This window comes from Vulpes lagopus, chromosome 15, assembly GCF_018345385.1.
Source record: "Vulpes lagopus strain Blue_001 chromosome 15, ASM1834538v1, whole genome shotgun sequence".
Taxonomy (NCBI): Eukaryota; Metazoa; Chordata; class Mammalia; order Carnivora; family Canidae; genus Vulpes; species Vulpes lagopus.
Genome location: NC_054838.1, coordinates 29,490,474 through 29,509,014, shown reverse-complemented (window position 1 = coordinate 29,509,014; position 18,541 = coordinate 29,490,474). Strand labels below are relative to the sequence as shown.

The 18,541-nt window shown below is 46.7% G+C and overlaps 1 protein-coding gene across 2 annotated transcripts in view; it reads left to right on the top strand.

The window, feature by feature from the left end:
• The window catches only part of TENM4 (teneurin transmembrane protein 4), a 731,611-nt gene that overhangs the window by 654,650 nt on the left and 58,420 nt on the right, over positions 1-18,541 (top strand). For both annotated transcript variants that reach the window (XM_041730444.1, XM_041730443.1), the window contains 5 exons: positions 2,919-3,038; positions 8,148-8,409; positions 11,192-11,459; positions 14,017-14,160; positions 16,822-17,071. In XM_041730444.1, coding sequence (XP_041586378.1) covers positions 2,919-3,038; positions 8,148-8,409; positions 11,192-11,459; positions 14,017-14,160; positions 16,822-17,071 — 1,044 coding nt within the window. The remainder of the gene's footprint in view (positions 1-2,918; positions 3,039-8,147; positions 8,410-11,191; positions 11,460-14,016; positions 14,161-16,821; positions 17,072-18,541) is intronic.

Below are 18,541 nucleotides of genomic sequence, written 5' to 3'. Positions count from 1 at the left end.
GTTTTTTTACTATTATCTTTGTGCCTGAGTTTATTAGGACTAATGTGTCTCTGTGGTGGAAATACTATATAATGGTGTGTCCTCCTGTACATCTCTTCCCAACTCTGGGTTCGGTGACACCTCATTAAGAGTGGGAAACTGGCCATGGTAGAAGTATTTACACCACAGAAATAGGCAAATGTTACAAATTAAAGGTAATTTTCTCTTGAAAGCCGATTGTTAAATGTTTACCAGTACACTGCTGGTGGTGTCCATTAAATAAATGGAAAAGCATTTGGAAGCCCAGCACCCACACCTTTTTCAAACCTCCCTAGACAAGAACACATGACAGGAGACACATTTCAGAGGCCTCCACAGAGCAGACGTCTCCCATCTCCTTTGTCCCAGAGAAGCCTTTATGTTAAATTGGGTTTTCTTGACAACTGAAAATCATGGTCAAACAGAAGGAGGATGGAAGTGTTTTTCTCCAGGACTTAATTCCTGAGCCAAATGCCTGTTTTGGCAACAGGCCTCTGTGGTGTGGAGTCAACTTAATCTTCTCCAGAACCCAAAGCAATCCACAGGAGCCTGGCTAAAATTACATCTGCTCTGGCTTGCCCAAGTGAAGGCTACATGATAGCCAAATGGTGCTGATTTAATGTTTCCCAATTATCAGGAAATCCCCAAAGAGAGATAAATCAGAGAAGGCTGGCCCGCATGTGCATGAGGGGCAGCAGCCAGGGCAGCCCCCAAAAGGAAACCATCCCCAGAGGGCTGGTGATTGTCCAGGCAGAATTTGAAGGCACATATGTCAGGAGAAGGCTGGATAGTAGCCAGCGCCAGGAGATGAGATCTGTTAGTAATTCTCTGGAAGGACAAAGTTCCAGCAATAAGAAATTCAATTTTCCTCCATTAAAGAAAGCATCTCTCAGTACCAGCTGAATACAATTGATGGAATAAATCTTTTCCATTAGTGGAGAGATAATTTCACATAAATGTATTGGGAGACCTTCAGAGCAGGACTGAGAGTCTTTGCTGAGCCTCACCGCTTAACTTGTTTGTCATGTAATTGCATTTAGACCAAGGGCCTCGGAAGGAAACCACTGACTGAATTAGCATTAACCAGATTGTGTGTCGTGAGGTGAGGTGAGGTGGGGTGGGGTGGGATGGGGTGGGGCGGGGCGGGATGGGGTGCAGCGGGGGAGGGGAGCTTGATGCATTGTGGGTAGTTGTTCTTGCCTTCAGAAAGGACAAGCTGAGACTAGCACGACCAGCTGCTTACAAGCCTGGTGTTAATTGCTTTTCTCATCAAACAGAGAAAAGTTTATCACTCTAGGAAGGTAGAGATGTAAGTACCTAATAAAGCCGAGGCGGAGTCTGAGATCTTTTTTGTGAATGCCCACAGGTCTCATCAGTAGCTCTTCCCTAGGCCAGGAAAAAAAAGAGCCTTCTGAACAGAAGCAGGTGGAAAAAGTTGTCTGGATGCTCGTGCCTGTGTATTTGCCTCAGATTTGTCTTGTCAGTGAGGACCGCTCCCCAGGGCCCCGAAGCCTTAGGATGTTGACACCATTGAGCACGTTGCCAGTGGTAAACAGAATTGAACCCAGAGTTGTGAGTCCTGGATTGGAAGCCTGGCTCCGCCACTACCCCGCTGAGTGACTTGAGGGCAAATAACATAAGTTCTGTGGACCCCAGTTTCTTCCTCTCCCTCTAACTCAGTGATTTTCCAACTGGCTTTTCTCTGGCTTCTCCCGAGACTACGACTCCAGAGCTTCCTTCAGAATCACCCCATTCATCTATTTCATCTAGAGAGTTTTTTGTTTTTATTTGTTTTCCACTTTGGGGCCTCATAAAATATCATCTGGTAAAAAGGTGCATTTCTGATATTTGAAAAACCATCATTCTAGATGATCTGTATTTGTCCCACTTATTTGCTCAATCCACCAGTGTTTTTCAACACTGATTTAGCACTCATTAGGCACTTTCACGCACTGCAGAGACAGAAAGAAGTAGCCCTTGACACTGCCCTCAAGGAGCTCATGATCTAGTGGCAAGGAGAATCGTGTGCTGTGTGGTAGGGTCTCAAGGTGTCTGTGCTGGGCTTTGGAGGGTGACTAGTTCCAATTAGGGCCATCAAGACAGGCTTCAGGGAGGAGGTGTCATCTTGAAGTAGTCATGAATGATGAGAGTGTTGGGATGGGGGTGCAGGAGTGACACCTGAGAGGGGGGGAATAGTACCACCCAGAAACAGAGGCCTAGCTAATACGCACCTGGCAGGTTTTGGGAAAACAGATGGTGAATTTTCTGGAATATAGTGGGAAAGTGGGAGTGGGGATATTGAGAGATGTGAGAGGTTCCAGAACCCAGTCCAGGGGGATACTAGCATCTGTCCTTCTCCTGTTTCTAAAGCCCAATGAAAAGAAGTGCTCTTTATCCTGTTCACTTTTCTTGTGTGCCCACCTCTAGTGAGACATGTGACAATAGTAACCACTGCCATTTATGGGGCTCACTCCATACCAGGATGAAAAAAAACAAGGCTCAGGGAGCTGTCACATACTGTGTTTTGCAACCCTAGAGAGCTTGAAAGTGGCAGAGCTGGGAGTTGCCAAGTCACATGACTCTGGATTCTCAGGCATAACTCTGCTGTGTAGCCCTCTTGTATCTGTGTATCTTCTTACGGTATAATGTAGTATCCTTAGAGAATGACCTCTGAGTACAGTATCTGAAAACATCTCCCAGTAATAAGCCTTTAGAGGACACTCTGATGTCCTCAGTTGGGGCACCATGAAAAAAGAAGGTTATGACTCCCCGTGAGTGAATATATGATAAGCCTCTGAGTGCCGAGATATGTCTGAGCAGCCTGCCTTCTGTCTTCTGACGTCTGGGGGCACCCAGAGCATGAACAGTAGATCACATTATTCTCTCTTCTCTCTCCACAGGCATGCATGTGTCATTCGTGGTCAAGTGATGACATCAGATGGGACCCCGCTGGTTGGTGTGAATATCAGTTTCGTCAATAACCCTCTCTTCGGATACACAATCAGCAGACAAGATGGCAGGTAGGAGACCCTTTGTGGCCCAGTCACGGTCCTGCTCTCTTGGTCTTGCCACATGGCTGCTGCTCTACGGATGACATGGAAAGAGGATGGGACCTGAGTTCAGAGGCCCAGCTCTATAACTTACCAGCTGTGAGACCTTGTATCTGACTCTGACCTAAGTCCCTTTGGTTAAAATTAAGCAGTTTCTTTTCGTCTAGTGCTCCAAGTAAGCGTAGGAGACCTTATACATATTATCCTGCTCCATATATATACAATATCTGTACAATACAAATACTATCACTTGGACCACTTGGACCAGACAGCTCCAGAAATGTTAGCATTCCTGATGTGTGATTTCCATCTGCAACCACCTAGGTCTGTGAAAGCCGTTGTGTGATGACAGAGCTCTGCCCTTTATTTGGATGCTTGTGAGAACTGTCAGTAGAAGGGAATAAAGTTTCTTTAGTTACTCTAGCTCTTCTGTTTGCTAGAGCCATTAGACAATTCTCCTCACCTCTCTAAGTCTCAACTTCTTCACTGGTGAATGGTCCTAATACTAGCATCTCACAAATTGGTTGTAAAGATTACATTGCAGGATGGATGTGGAAGAACCTGGCACATAGTAGGTGTTTAATAAATCTTACTTTCCCTGCCCCACTCTGGTTCAATCCATCATTGCCAGGGTCTGGCACATGGTAAGGATGCAATAAATATTAGCCATTTATTAAAATTGCCAATTATTAAATGATGAGAAGGTGATGATTACGGTATAAGCCATGGGAATATTTTGGAGAAAATGGGAAAGGAAGGAAGAAAGTGGAATATTTAGGCTGTCAGTGGTGACAAGTCCTCGATTTTTAATAAAATCAGGTGGTGGCAGTCCATCTGGCTAAGTGTAGGCCCATAAGGTTGATTTTCACTCTGTGTTGGAAATTACACTCCAGCCTGATTGATTTTAGCACCTCTTTAATCCAATATCAGATGTGAACATGTCCCGGCCGAGGTGATAATGAAGTAGAGGCTCATCTGTTTGTAGACATGTGTGCCTCTTAGACAGAGTGGCAAGCTTGGCATGGGGAGCCCTCTTCCCCCTCCTCTCCTTGGGAATGGGAAGGGGCCCAGCTAGAAGGGGCTGGCAGCCAGTCCCAGGAATAATCTGCCCTGCCCAGCCCACTATTCCTGCCCCGCACACATTCCATCCCAGGAAGCCCGTCAGTACAGACATTCACTACGGCATGGGGGGGAGAATCCTTCCTGGTGCCCTGTCTTTACTGCCTTCCAGCTTGGGACTGTCTGCTGTATGGAAATGGTGATGTGAGCATCCTAGGCAACCAGTATTCTGGCTACATCATTACCTGCTGTGAAACAGGCATCAAAAAGGAGCCTTGGGGACTCCTTTTTTTGCCATGAAGCGAGCCCATCATTCACATGAGATGGCAAATCATCAGTCCTTCGCCCTGCTGTGCTTGGTTAGGGTGGGTCCATAAAACAGCCGAGAGTCACTAAGTTTGGTGGCCCTTGGGAAAAGCCCACTCTATCCCCTTCAGGCTTCGATTCCTCCTGTGTGTGCTGCCCCCATGATCTCTACAGCCTCTTGACAGCATGAGGGGCCTGGGAGGACAGTCAGCCGCATCTGGTCCATCAGCCTACTAAATCACGTCATAGGAACCAGAGTTACTGAGACCTGGAGCTTGGGTTTCAGAGCAGTTCTTCCCAGTGCTTTATGGGGCTTGGCCTTTCTTTCCAACTTAGATGCTGCATAACATATAGGAGAGGCATTACTTATTCTCCAGGTGCCTGCAGATCCCTGTTTGTTCTGTGTGAATGGGCAGCATCTTGCCCATTTCCCTCCCGCTTCTCTGAGTCACCTTCTTTTGCACCTCTCACGCCCCTTAAGGCTAGAGACATAGCCTGGAGGTAACAGTATGTACGAGTCCGGGGAGCAAGTCTCATTTTGTTTTGCAGATTTCCCTTGCAGATTTCCAGGCAGGTTCCATGTTCCCTTTCCTCTCCCAGCTCCCACTTCGACCCACCACACTGAAATACCAGACATCAAGTCTTCACCAGAGCCACAGACATCATTAAAAAGATGAAAAATAGAAGTCATGAAGGCAAATTTTAAAAGAATAGCAGACAAGAGAAGCAGTTCAAGCTCGATGAATTGAAAAATGGGGTTATACGGAGTATGATGTCCTGGGAGTGGGGCCCTGGGCTGTTCCCATCCATTATCTCATCTATCTAATTAATAACACTGCCAAGTGATTATGATCATCAGCTTCATTTTAAATGAGGAGATTGAGGCTCAGACAGGTGACATAACTCACCTACAGACTAAGTAGCAGTACTAGGACTGACCCTAAGCTGTTAGGGCTTCATCTGAGAACCAGACTTTCCCTTTGGGGTCAGATTCACTCACACCCATGTCCACAACCAGGTTTCCCCTCAGATTATCAGGCCTGGCTCTTGGCAAGATCCAGTTACACCCAGCTCTTGGCAAGGCCAGCTGCCCCCAGCTTGCTCACCGCCTCGAGAATCCATCTTTTCACATTTGTCTTCACTTCCTCCCCACACTCGTCCTCTCATGAAAGGAGCTTGTAAGTCAGGCCAAAATTCTGTTTGATGGTTAAAATGCTCTGTCAAAGTACAGATGCTATTCGGTTCTGTGACAGGAAAGTTGTTCTCTGGGTATTTCCCCAAAACCATGGATATTTTCCTAGAAAGCCAAAACCTAAATTCTTGATTCAGAATAAACTCTCTCATTGCTTATTGAAGGGTGGGGCTTCCACTTCCTCTACCCAAGTGTGAGCCTAAAAAGGGCTGAGTGGTTTGAAGAGCAAAGTGGGTGTAAAGCTTCAGCAGAGGACAGAAGAGTCAGGCTCTAGAGCCTAGAAACCCAAATCTGGAGGCATTGTCTTCCAAGAACAGTATTTAGCACTAGGTCAGGGCAGTTGTGCAAAATCCCTAGAAGAAGGAAGAGCCAGCTGGAGCAGTGAGCCCAACCCCACAAGGTGTATTTATTAGGGATAAAGGTAAGATACTGTGTTAGAGTCTCTAAAACCAACTGCATGGGTGAATGTTGGATTGACTTATAATAACAGCCAAAGTAAAAAGGAATTAGTTCAAAAGAAATTGACAGTGTCACTCATGCATTCATTCTATAAACTATAACAATCAAGTTCTGTGCTAAATTCTGGAAAGATTGAGGAATTATTGTCCCCAGGCTGGAGCATTAAAGGCATGATTCTCTTGCAGTGTGTGTAGGCCATAAGTAGGAGTGTACGTGGTCCACTGGGAACCCAAAGGAGGGAGCTAGAATTCTGTTGGAGTAAGGAGCTAGCAGGAGCTTTCCAACCAAAAAAAAGCAAGATGAAGACAGGCCTTGAAAATTTATCCTATGGATATTAAAAAGGGCACTTGTTATGGTGAGCACTGGGTGTTACATGTAAGTGATGAGTCACTAAATTCTACTCCCAAAACCAATATTACACTATATGTTAACTAACTGAAATTTAAATAAAAACTTGGAAGAAAAAAATCTAAAAATGAAACAATAAAAAAAGGAAAAAAATGCATCCTAAAGTAGTAGCTAAAAGGACTTTGTCCAGAGAATCACAGCCAGGAGGTGGCAGGTTGATAGGACCACTGTTTCTAAGTCCCGAAGGACTTCTGTCAAAGGCAGAAGGGACACACCAGTTTGCAGTCACCCAGGCAGGTAGAACCAGGCTCAGTGGCTAAGTAGCTGTTAGGAGAGGCACCCAGGCTCAATTCCAAAAAAAAGACCTAACAGTCAGAACTAACCAAAGATTAGACAGTCCTGCCGTGAATATAACAAGCTCCTCATCACTGTAAGCATACAAGTAGGAACCAGATGGCCCCTTGGTGGTGATTTTGTAGAAGAAAATCTTCAGACTAAGAGAGAGCCATGAGCAAAGGCTGAGTAGCTGGCTCTCAAGGACACCGCCAGAGATCTCACCTCAGCCTGGAGTTTGAGACAGTCTTTGGCTTCCCTTTTCTGCATCTCATGTCCTGTCAGTCTAATTGTGCCTGTCCCTAAATGGCTTAGCTGTTTTGCAGTTCCAAAGGCCTGTATTGACTCAACTATCACAATCAGAGCTAAAATTGCCATAGGGTCATAGAATCTTAGTGACTTAAGAATAATCCATTTGGGCCAACCCTGATGGCCCAGCGGTTTGGCACCGCCTTCAGCCTGAGGTATGATCCTGGAGACCTGGGATCGAGTCCCACATCAGGCTTCCTGCCTGGAGCCTGCTTCTCCTTCTGCCTGTGTCTCTGCCTCTCTGTGTGTGTGTGTGTCGGTCATGAACAAATAAAATCTTTAAAAAAAATAATCCATTTGGAATTTAAGAAACAAAACAAATGAACAAAGAAAAAAAAAGAGGCAAACAAATTAAGAAAAAAAAATCCAGGCTCAAATTCAGAGAACAAATGTGGTTGCCAGTGGGGAGGCTGGGGAAGCAGGGAAATAAAATAGATCCAGAGTACTTTTATCTTGGTGAGCCCGGAAAAATGTATGGAATTATTAAAGCACCGTATTGTACACCCGAAACTAATATAACACTGTGTGTTCACTATACTTGAATAAAAACAGTAATCCATTTGGACATTTCCATTTTAGAGATGAGAAAATTGAGGATCAGAGAGGCTAAGTGATACACTCAATATCACACAGTATCTCCTGGCAGAGGCAGGATAAGGCTTAGGGCTCCTACTACCAGGGCGGGACTTGTTTCACTCTGTTCTGCTGACATTTCACTGGGTTTCAGCTCTACGAGGCCCTAAGTACCAGAAGCACCAGAGCAGAGGCTCATCAGCTGTCCTCTGTCCTGGCAAATGGCTCTCTGTAACAGTGATGATTAATGTTGGTTTTGGTAAAAATCTCTATAATGAATCATTTTTGAAAAAAAAAAACAATGTTTTATGGAATTTCTATTACTATTTGTGGCTGTAGTGAAGTCCAGGTTTTAGGGTCTCCTCAATAAGTACGCAGACCTCTGGTATAATTGTTTGCTCCTGTCTCTCCCCCACTCCCCACCCCCACTACTCCTCCTCTTGCTTCCTGCTTTTCCTGCTCCCCCACTCCTTTCCATCCCACCCACCCCTTCCGAACAGCTTTGACTTGGTCACAAACGGTGGCATCTCCATCATCCTCCGGTTCGAGCGAGCACCTTTCATCACACAGGAGCATACCCTCTGGCTGCCTTGGGACCGCTTCTTTGTCATGGAAACCATCATCATGCGACATGAAGAGAATGAGATTCCCAGCTGTGACCTGAGCAACTTTGCCCGCCCCAACCCTGTGGTGTCTCCATCCCCACTGACATCCTTTGCCAGCTCCTGTGCAGAGAAAGGCCCCATCGTTCCAGAAATTCAGGTACCCAGCTCTCTTAACTGTATTTCTCCATGCTTTTATTTCATTTGTGGGGAGGAGGATCTCAGGGCTGGGGGCAGTGGGAGGGGCTAGGGAGATCCCAACAGCCCACCATGCAGAATCCAGCTCCCAGATCCCACAGCAGCTGCGGTGTCAGGAGATGATGGCCACCCCTCTTACACACTCAAAATACACAAGCTCTGGAAGCTGCCTGGCACGCTCCAACACATAATGAATTCCTCCTCCCTTTCCATTCTGTCATCAAACTCCCTTCCACTTTCCTTTCCCCCGGCTTCCAACGTCCCCCTCTATCATTATTTCTGTAAAAAAGTGTTTATGATAAGAGGATCTACTAAGAGGAGTAGGCCAGAGGAGCATCATAATAAAGATGAGAACATGGATATGAGGTGCTTGGCACAATGTATAGTACCTAGTAAGTGCTCAATAAATTTTAGCCAGTATTATTATTATTAAGATTATTTTACACACATTGCCTTCCTGCCAGTTAGGGATTGCTTTGGCTCAAATCTCCACACACAAGTGCTTTACTTAATTATCATTAAAAGGAAGTAATTTGGAAAGATGCATTTTAATCAAATGGAAATCAAGATAGATTCTTTGCCTAACAGAGCTGTATAGAGTAAAATGTCTTCCGCCATCTGAGCTCAATTTCTAGTGGCAGAAACAAAGGCCAGGGGAAGAGGAGAGGTGGCAGGGAGAGGCCCCAGCGTCACCCACTTCCCCACTGGCCATGTGCATATTAATAGGTTGCTGGTGGGGCAGCCTGGGTGGCTCAGCGGTTTAGCGCCACCTTCAGCCCAGGGTGAAGGCGAGATCCTGGAGACCCTGGAGTCCCACCTCGGGCTCCCTATGGGGAGCCTGCTTCTCCCTCTGCCTATGTCTCTGCCTCTCTCTCTCTCCCTCTCTCTCTCTCTCTCTGTCATGGAATAGATGTCATGAATAGATGTCTCTCTGTGTCATGAATAGATAAAATCTTAAAAAAAAATAGGCTGCTGGTGTCTGGAACAGGGAGTGTAGACACTTTGTGTGTATGTTTCACGCCTGGCTGAGCAGACACATCTGTGTGTGTGTCCGGTGGAGTGGCTTCAGGCACCAGCTCGCAAGAAGGACATACAACCCTTTGGAAATTCTCATGGCACCCACAGGTTGAAAAACCTCACTCACTCCTTTTCAGAGATTCAGCACTTGTCTCCTGTCTCAACTACCAGGCTGACCTTTCTTTTGAAATGGTTGTCAGTGGAGACAGAGCTTGCTGGAGAGAAGTAATTTGTTACTCAACCCTGGTTCAGCTCCAGCTAGACATTTTCCCAGGAGCAAGGACTTTGGAACAAATGAGGCTAAAGGTCCCATCCTCTTCACGCTGCTCCCTGGGCTGGGTGTTTGCAAGCCCAGCTGGGTCACAAACCTTGCTTATTATCAGATTCATGAAACACATGAAAACAAGCTCCTGGGTTTTCCCAGTCCTATCATTGGCTAGCCTTCACTAGCACTGCGCGATAAACATTTTGAAGGGTATGTTGAAGATAAATATTTATGAGAGCATCAGGATGGCACTCGAACCTTGCCAGTGGTTCACCGGGGTAGAGAGTCTGCTTTGCCTTGAACTTGCAAGCTGCTTTTTAGAAAGATTGCTTTGCTTTAGGCCCAATCCCCAACATTTCTTGTGTTCAGAATGGAGTGGGGGAGAGAGCTCACACCTATCTATGATATAAAATGGACAGAAAGGAAAAGGCTTTCTGTGTGAAGGTCCAGTTTCTCCATGAACGAACACAAGAATAGAATAATCATTTTTCTTTTAATGGATATGTTAGCCTCAATTGATTTAATGTCCCCTTCTTGAAACAGAGCCCAGAGCATCAAGCTGATAAAAGTTCTCTGCTTTTGCCATGTGCCTGAGCATCCTGGCATTGATTTTAAAGTTTCCATCTTGGAACTGAGCCCACTGCACCCAGTAGATCAAATAGCACCTTCTCCGCCATTCTGTTCATCTAGCACAGCACAGGGCACAAAAACCCTATGGTGCCAATTCGACCTCTTTCCATGGGTGAGCTGGGGGCAGGGGGGTGTGCATTGGTCCTTGGCAGGCTCTGCTCTCAACCTCTCAGGTCTCTGTTTACTTTCCTGAAGAGGATCTCACTCTAGTGAAGTAGTGAAGCTGTGAGGGAGAAGGACTCTTGGCTACTGAGGCAGCTGTCGGCAGTAGTCTGCGGAGAAATGTCTTGTTCCAATTGTCGCCCACTCCCAGCAGCAGCAGCAGCACCATCGTCCTGCTCACTGAGCACCTGTTATGGGCAGGGCACTCTCTATACATGACCCCACTCGGTCCTCACACCAGTCCAGGGAGGAAACTGAGATTCAGTGGCTTACATGAGTTTCTCAGGTGATGTTGCTAGTGAGTGAGAGGCGCCGTGACGATAAATATTTTACACGCACTATCTTCTGTGTTCCTCTCAGTAATGCAACAGGGTGAGCATTGTTATCCCCGCTGAATAGAGGAGAACCTGAGGCCCAGAGAGGCACACACAGTTGGCCCCTGGAAACCAGGCCTTCTGCCCCTTGGTTCCCTCCTCCTCCCGCTCCTCTTCATACTCTGCTGCCCCCTCTCCTTTCTCCTGTCTTTTCTAGCTCCTGCTCCTCCTCTCCCCTTAGTACCCATCTCCCGCGTCCTCCTCTGCCTCTCGGTCACCCAGGGCGCCTGGAACTGCCATCTTCCCTCCTCTGGTGAGTGCATGACCATCACTTTCTGTGTAATCTGTCTCTGTAGGCTCTGCAGGAGGAAATCGCTATCTCTGGCTGCAAGATGAGGCTGAGCTACCTGAGCAGCCGTACCCCTGGCTACAAGTCTGTCCTGAGGATCAGCCTCACCCACCCGACCATCCCCTTCAACCTCATGAAGGTGCACCTCATGGTGGCCGTTGAGGGCCGCCTCTTCAGGAAATGGTTTGCTGCAGCCCCGGACTTGTCCTATTATTTCATCTGGGACAAGACAGATGTCTACAACCAGAAGGTGTTTGGGCTCTCAGAAGCCTTTGGTAAGCCTCTCAGCTGCCGAACTCGAGACCATCCCCAGAGAGACAGTAACACTTGGGGGCATGGGGCTCTTTTTCCACCTCCCTTGTTTCTTCTTTCCTCTTCCCAGAAATACCTACGGTTTAGTTGGCATTCAAGACTTTTCTGTGGCCATCCATGACCTAAAAGAATGTACTCAAAGACCTGAATGTAGAAAAGTTGATTGTGAAGAAAAAAGGGATTATAAAACCAAAAGGGCTCTTGAGAAGCCTTGTGGTGGTATGTGATGGATTATAAGAGGCTTCGTGCCCACAAAGACAGAGCTATGTGGGCATTGCCCTGGCACCCTCACAACTCTCTGGCCTGAGCTCACCCATTAAAAATATCCAGGAGTCTGGAGCTCCTGGGTTTCTTCAGTTTTATTGAGATATAAGAGTTAAGAATCTTTCTTCATCCGAAAGGCTAGTTGGCCTCTTTACCTCATTTGTAATCAGAAAGGTTCTCTCCTTATTGTCATTGCTGTCTATTTTTAAGATGAAGCAGGAAGTGGTGGTGGCCTTGCCTGTGTCCCAGCCCCACTGAGACCTCGGGCTTCAGTGGCTGGCCATGCTCATTGCAGCTTCCATGTAGAGCAGTGCCCAGGAAGAGTCCAGAGCTGCACTATTAGCAGAGCTCGCCCCTGCAGGGCTAATCCCCCATGCATGGAGAGGATTAGCCCAGGGAATTCCTTCTCATCCTAAACCTTACTCCAATTTCATTCCCTTGCTAGACTCAGCAAAGGTGGAATGAGGAAGCAGAGGAGAAATAGTGTTGTCAAATAAAAGAGAGGAAGGGAGGGAGGGAAGACAGGTAGTCAATAAAGACAATGTCTGTCGACCACCCGCTCTGGCCAGCGTGCACCCCTGCACACTAACATCCCATCCAATCCTCACCACCACCCGATGAGTCGGAAATTGTCTCCAGATTCTGTGAGAGAAAGCTGAGGCCCAGAGAGGAGAGGGGATGGATGAGGAAGGAACAGAGCTGGATGTGGTTTTGCATCCCACCCTACCTTGCAAGGGCACATTGGGAGCAAAGACGCTGTCTCTCACTGTTCCCTCTTCCTTCTGTAACTCAAGGTAACTCATGAGTATCCTTAATGTCCACCAGCCAAGGAAGAAGGGAAGCATCTGCACCCTGACTTCCGAGGGCAGAGGCTTGCTTTCCTGAGATGACAGGTGACCAAAAGGAAGCGTAGAGGCTGCCAACAGGACTCAATGTCCCTCTGGACATGCCCCTCCTGCCGTTGATGTCCTGCAACCTTTTATGGCACCTAGAGAAATTTTCTAAGGAGCTGCCCAATTGTTAGTTCCTGCCATGAACATGTGGTAAGATATTGCCCACTTGGCAAATAGTGTCTACCCAGAAGGGTACTTGAAAGAAATGGCATTCCTGTCTCTGTTAATTCCTTTCCATTGGGCAGTTACAGGGCTTTTTACAAGCCCAGCCTTGGGACACCTGCCATGGTTAGCTTGCTTCCCGGTGCCCTTCCAAGGAGGCCTGGATTTATAAAACAGAAGTGAAACCAGGGGATTGTCAAGCTTTGAGGCCTCAAAGCAACTTCCAGCTTTCAAAGTACCCTAACTGAGCGACTTTTCCACGTACTCATTATAAACAATTTTGAATTTTCTTCCTATAGTAAACTAATACCATTATCATTCATAATAACTTGATAAGTGGGCAAAAATATAAATAAATTCATGTATGTTTTTATAAATAATGCCACTACTTGTTAACATTTAAATTTATTTTCTTTTTTCATTTATAGTTGTGTGTGTGTGTGTATGTGTGGTCTTTTTTAAGCACAGATATAATACTGTATATAGCCTGTCTTTCCAACTTAGCATTATTCCATAAACATTTTCCATGTTACCCCATTATCTTCATAACCAAAATATCCAATGGTGGGCATAATATTCCTCAAGTGGGTACACTTTGATTTGCTCAACCTCTAGCCCCTTTTGAACTTTTATATTATTTCCAATGTGCACTATTATAAATAATGCTGCAGTGAAGAGTTTTATGCCTAAAGTATTTTCCATACTAAAGGATTATGTCCTGGGAATCGATTCACCTAAGTCCTTTTTAAGGTGTTTAGTACATTTTCTTGAACTTTTCCTAATGATGCACAATTGCTCTTTGAAAAGAGGACATTAAGGCTCGGCATCTCTGTGTTAGTACTGCACATACATCTGGTTCCCACTTAGAAACAGGATCCTTGGGGCAGCCTGGGTGGCTCAGCAGTTTAGCGCCTGCCTTCATCCCAGGGCGTGACCCTGGAGACCCCGGATCGCGTCCCATGTCGGGCTCCCTGCGTGGAGACTGCTTCTCCCTCCACCTGTGCCTCTGCCTCTCTCTCTGTCTCCTCTCTGTGTATTCTCATGAATAAATAATAAAATCTTAAAAAAAAAAAACAAAGAAAGAAAGAAACAGGATCCTTTCTCCTTTCCTACAAAAGACAAGCCAGAGCCTTGCATGCAGATCAAAGCCAAAGCAGAGGCTTTGCTCACCTGTGGATTTTGCACCTTTTGTTTTCTGCAGTTTCTGTGGGTTATGAGTATGAATCCTGCCCAGATCTGATCCTCTGGGAAAAAAGAACGGCAGTGCTGCAGGGCTATGAAATCGATGCTTCCAAGCTGGGAGGATGGAGTCTGGACAAACATCATGCCCTCAACATCCAAAGTGGTGAGTATATTAATAGAATTCCAGGAGCCAGGCCACAGGTATGACCTTCGTCTCATATCCTTTGTGACCTGCCAGATAAAAAATGCGCACTTCAAATTACATGGGCTCATATGAGATCAGTCGTCAGAAGGATTAGTCAACAGATACTCCTTGGGAGCCTGCTCTGTGTTTGTGACTGCTAGGCACTGGGGATACAGAAAGGAAAGAGTTGGCAGTCTGGTGAGACCCCAAACACTTCCCAGGCCGTCTCCATGCTGTACCATGGACAGTGCCATCACACACAAAAGCACAGGACACTGGGGCATGGAACAGGGGCACATCAGCTGCTTGGTTCAGCAAGGGGTCTCTTTGGAGAGAACCTCTGAACTAGAGTCTCAAAAGATCTATAGGATTAGCCCTATAAATCAAGCAGGGAGAACATTCTAGGCAGAAGGCACAATATGTGCCAAAGCACAAAAGCCTGAAAGAAGAGTAATTGGAGAGAAGGTTCACTGTGGTTTGAGCAAAGGATGAAATGAAGGCAGAGCAAAAGCCAAAGCTGGGGCAGGAGCAGCTGGAGCCCAGGCTGAGAAGATTGGGACTTTGAACTTCATCCAGAGGCAGATGGCAAGCCTCTGAAAGGTTTTAAGCACACAAGTGACACAATCAGCTCTGTATTTTTGATAGCTCACCTTGACTGTGTCCTGGGATGGAACAGCTAAACATGGTAATGGTGTCTCCCACCTAACCTGAAGATGCTGTGAATGCCTATCAAAACGACTACATTGTCTAAGGAAAAACTAACAAACAAATTCCAAACTTTCTGATAGGATAAAGATTTATAGATAGCTAGGGCAGCCTTTAAAATAAAATGAAACAAAGAAGCACTGCCAGATATTAAACTATCTTAGACAAGCCATAGTCTCCAAAACTGTGTGATCCTGGCATAGGAGCAGACAAATAGATTCTATGGGACAGAACAAGGCATTCAGAAACTGACCATGAGTGTCTGAAAAGCCAAAATAACAGAATTTGAAACAAGTTAAAAGTGTGTTTCTCACTCACCTCAAAGTCTGGAGGTAGATAGTCCAGGGCCGGCTTGGCACTCTGCAGGGTCAGAAGTGTGGACTCCTCCCCTTTCATTGTTCTACTCAGGCCTTCATCCCCAAAGTTATGGTTCAGGGTGACCACTTGAGTTCCAGCCTTCAGAGCCACATCCTAGCCAGCAAGAAGGAAGAACAGGGCTAAGGGTAAGCCCTCTCCATTGCAAGGACACCTCCCAGGAGCTGTCCACCCCACTGCTACTTCCACACCACCGGCCAGAACTTGGTCACCCACCAAGTGTAGGCAGCTCCAGATAATCATGTGGCCGGCCAAACAGCAAGGGTACTGAAGCTACAGAATAAGGACGGGGGACAGGTTAGATATCTGTGGATGACTACACCATGTACATGTAGGAACTGGTGCATTATAGAGGTAGCATCAGGTGTCAGTGGAGAATGGATATTTATTTTAGAAATTGGTGTTGAGAAAACTGGCTCAGTGGCAGAGAAAAGTAAAATTAGGTTGGCACGACATACAAAATAAATAAGGTTAATTAAAGATCTAAATTTGAAAGATAACACTTTAATAGAAGAAAACAGGAAAATATCTTTATGATCTCAGGAGAAGGATTCCCTAACAGCAAAAAGAACACAAACATTACAGTAGCAAAATAGTTGATTAAATTATATAAAAATGAAAGATGCCTATTTGATAGAGGGCAAAGCTAATAGATGATAGTCTGGGAGGAGATCCTTGTGACAATAAACACGAAACTCAGGTTTTCAGTATGGAGAGGTGAGGTGAGAGTCAGGGAGTCCAGTTTGGAGATTGTAGCAATAACATGGGAGATGAAGGGCGATGAAGCCCTAAAAAGAAATAATGGGTATGGGATGAAACCTACAAGTCTCTGAGGTCAGGCCCTTCATTTTGCTGGTAAGGAAATAGGCCTAAAAGCAGGTAAAGCACTGGTGAGTCCTATGCAACAGCTGGGATCAGGCCATTGGGAGCAAAACCAGCTAAAAATGCAGGTCTCCTGACTCTACCCTGGTGCAAAGAGACTGAATTTCACTCATGCATTTCTATAAACATTCACTGAGATCTACTCCATGTCAAGTTCTGCATTAGGCACTGGGGGTGCCTAATGAAAGGGAGAAGACGTGGTTTCCGTACTTGAAATGGTATCAATCTAAAGAGAGAAAAACGGGTAAGTGTAATAAAAAATTCACGCTGTAATAGAGACAGGGACTAGGTACACAAGGTGTATACAATCGATCTGAGAAGCAGTGGACCTGAATGATTCAGGGTCTGGCTCAGGAACGCTTCCACCACCATCCGTGTGATTTTAGGTAAGCCACTAGCCTGCTCCCCCACCCCCATCCCCATCCCCGTTAATACAGAGGTGGATAATAGGACCTATCTTACTCATTGTGAGCATTGGATTAGGAAGGCAGGATGGCCTGTTCAGGACATTCTGGGTTTCATGAGGGGAGTGCGGCAGCCTTGGGGTGGGGGGTGAGTCTGGAAATGGTAGGCAGAGATCATGCGTTCCTTGCAAAATCAAGGGGACTCCGTGGTCAGCCACAGAAGAGGACTGTGCCCTGCTCCAGAGATGATCCTGCCCTTTTGTCCTTGTCCCAGGCATCTTGCACAAAGGGAATGGGGAGAACCAGTTTGTATCTCAGCAGCCACCTGTCATCGGAAGCATCATGGGCAATGGGCGCCGGAGAAGCATCTCTTGCCCCAGCTGCAATGGCCTTGCTGATGGCAACAAGCTCCTGGCCCCTGTGGCCCTCACGTGTGGCTCCGATGGGAGCCTCTACGTGGGCGACTTCAACTACATCCGAAGGATCTTCCCATCTGGGAATGTCACCAACATCCTGGAGTTGAGGTATGTAAGGCGATGCCCTCCCCACACTCCCTGATACCATCCCTTGGCCATCCCGTGGGCCCAGCTGTCACTACCCACTGCATCCAGAGGAGGGGATAGGACAGAGCTTCACCTGTCACAGTCCATCTGGGACTCTCCGCTTCCCAGCTCAGGGGCTAAAGTAGAAGCTGGGGGGCTCTGGGGAGGCAAATGCTGTTTTCTACAGGGCACTGCAATGAAAAACCATTTGTGGCACAGGGGAATATCCTTGGCACCCAGAATATATAAGTCTGCTAACAACCAGGAATTAGGCTCTGGAAGCCCTTGGATTTCTTCCTGTTTCCTGGCACCAGACAGATTAGAATTACTCACACGAGTCTCCTTAGAAGGACAGGACGGCAGGATGGACACGGCCCCCATGCCAGTGTTGCCAGGTTTGGTCCTGTGACTAAACACTCATCCGAGTTGGGAACAGTTCTCTTCTGCTGCCCGGTGCTGAGATCAAAGCCCCCGGGACTGAAATCAGGCATTGCCTCTCTGCCCCTTATGTGCTGCAGAGCCAGCCGATTCAGTCTTCTCTCTCTCCCCATCCCAACTGTGTGTGATGGAGCACAGCCATACTTAGAGCTTGGGGAAGGGCATGATGGGTTGCATTTTCTCTAGGCCTCCCTAAAACAGGTCTTTTTAGAACCAAAGCACTGTCATAGGGTGGGTTCTAGGGTTAAAGGGGAGCTGTGGTTTCAGACAGGGGAGCCCCATGCTCTCTTTCATGAGAAATTGCATCAAGTTCCTTAGAACTGCTTTGGGGAATGGGATCCACTCATCTCCTGGGCTGGGGACCATGTAAACAGGATGGGCCCATGAGCTGGAAAGCATTCCTCCAAAATGGCCAGAGAAAAGGAAACTTACTTTTGTCAGGTCCCCACTATTTGCCCAGTATAACAGTCCCATAAAATATTTATCACTATTGCCCTTGACAAACAAGAACAAAGGACACCCGGGGAATTTAAAGAATCTGCCCATGTTCCAGCTTCTAGAATGATGGACCCAAACCCAGAAGGCCATCACACAGCTCTGCCTCACCAAAGAATTGTCACCAGACCCAATGAGGGCCACTTTGGCTTGATGCCACGTTAAATTATTCCCTGGAGGTAATTGCTGGCTGAGACTCTCACTCTGCAGTGCACATGTGAAAGGAAGGGAAGGCTTGCTGGCTGACCAGTCATTGCAGCCCTCAGGAGGAAAGGGTTCATAGCCATACACACACACACACACACACACACACACACACACACACACAGACAAATGAAGCAGATGAGAACCACCAATGGAATATTCTCTGCCTTTCTTCTCTATTTTATGAGTTTCACTGCCACAGACATCTGTCAAGGAAGGAGGAGCCCGTAGGCCTGTGTGCCCCAGTCAGCTGCTCACGTTGTCTTCTTATCTCCTGTAGAACAATGGAGACAGCCATAGACTAGGGAGTTGGGC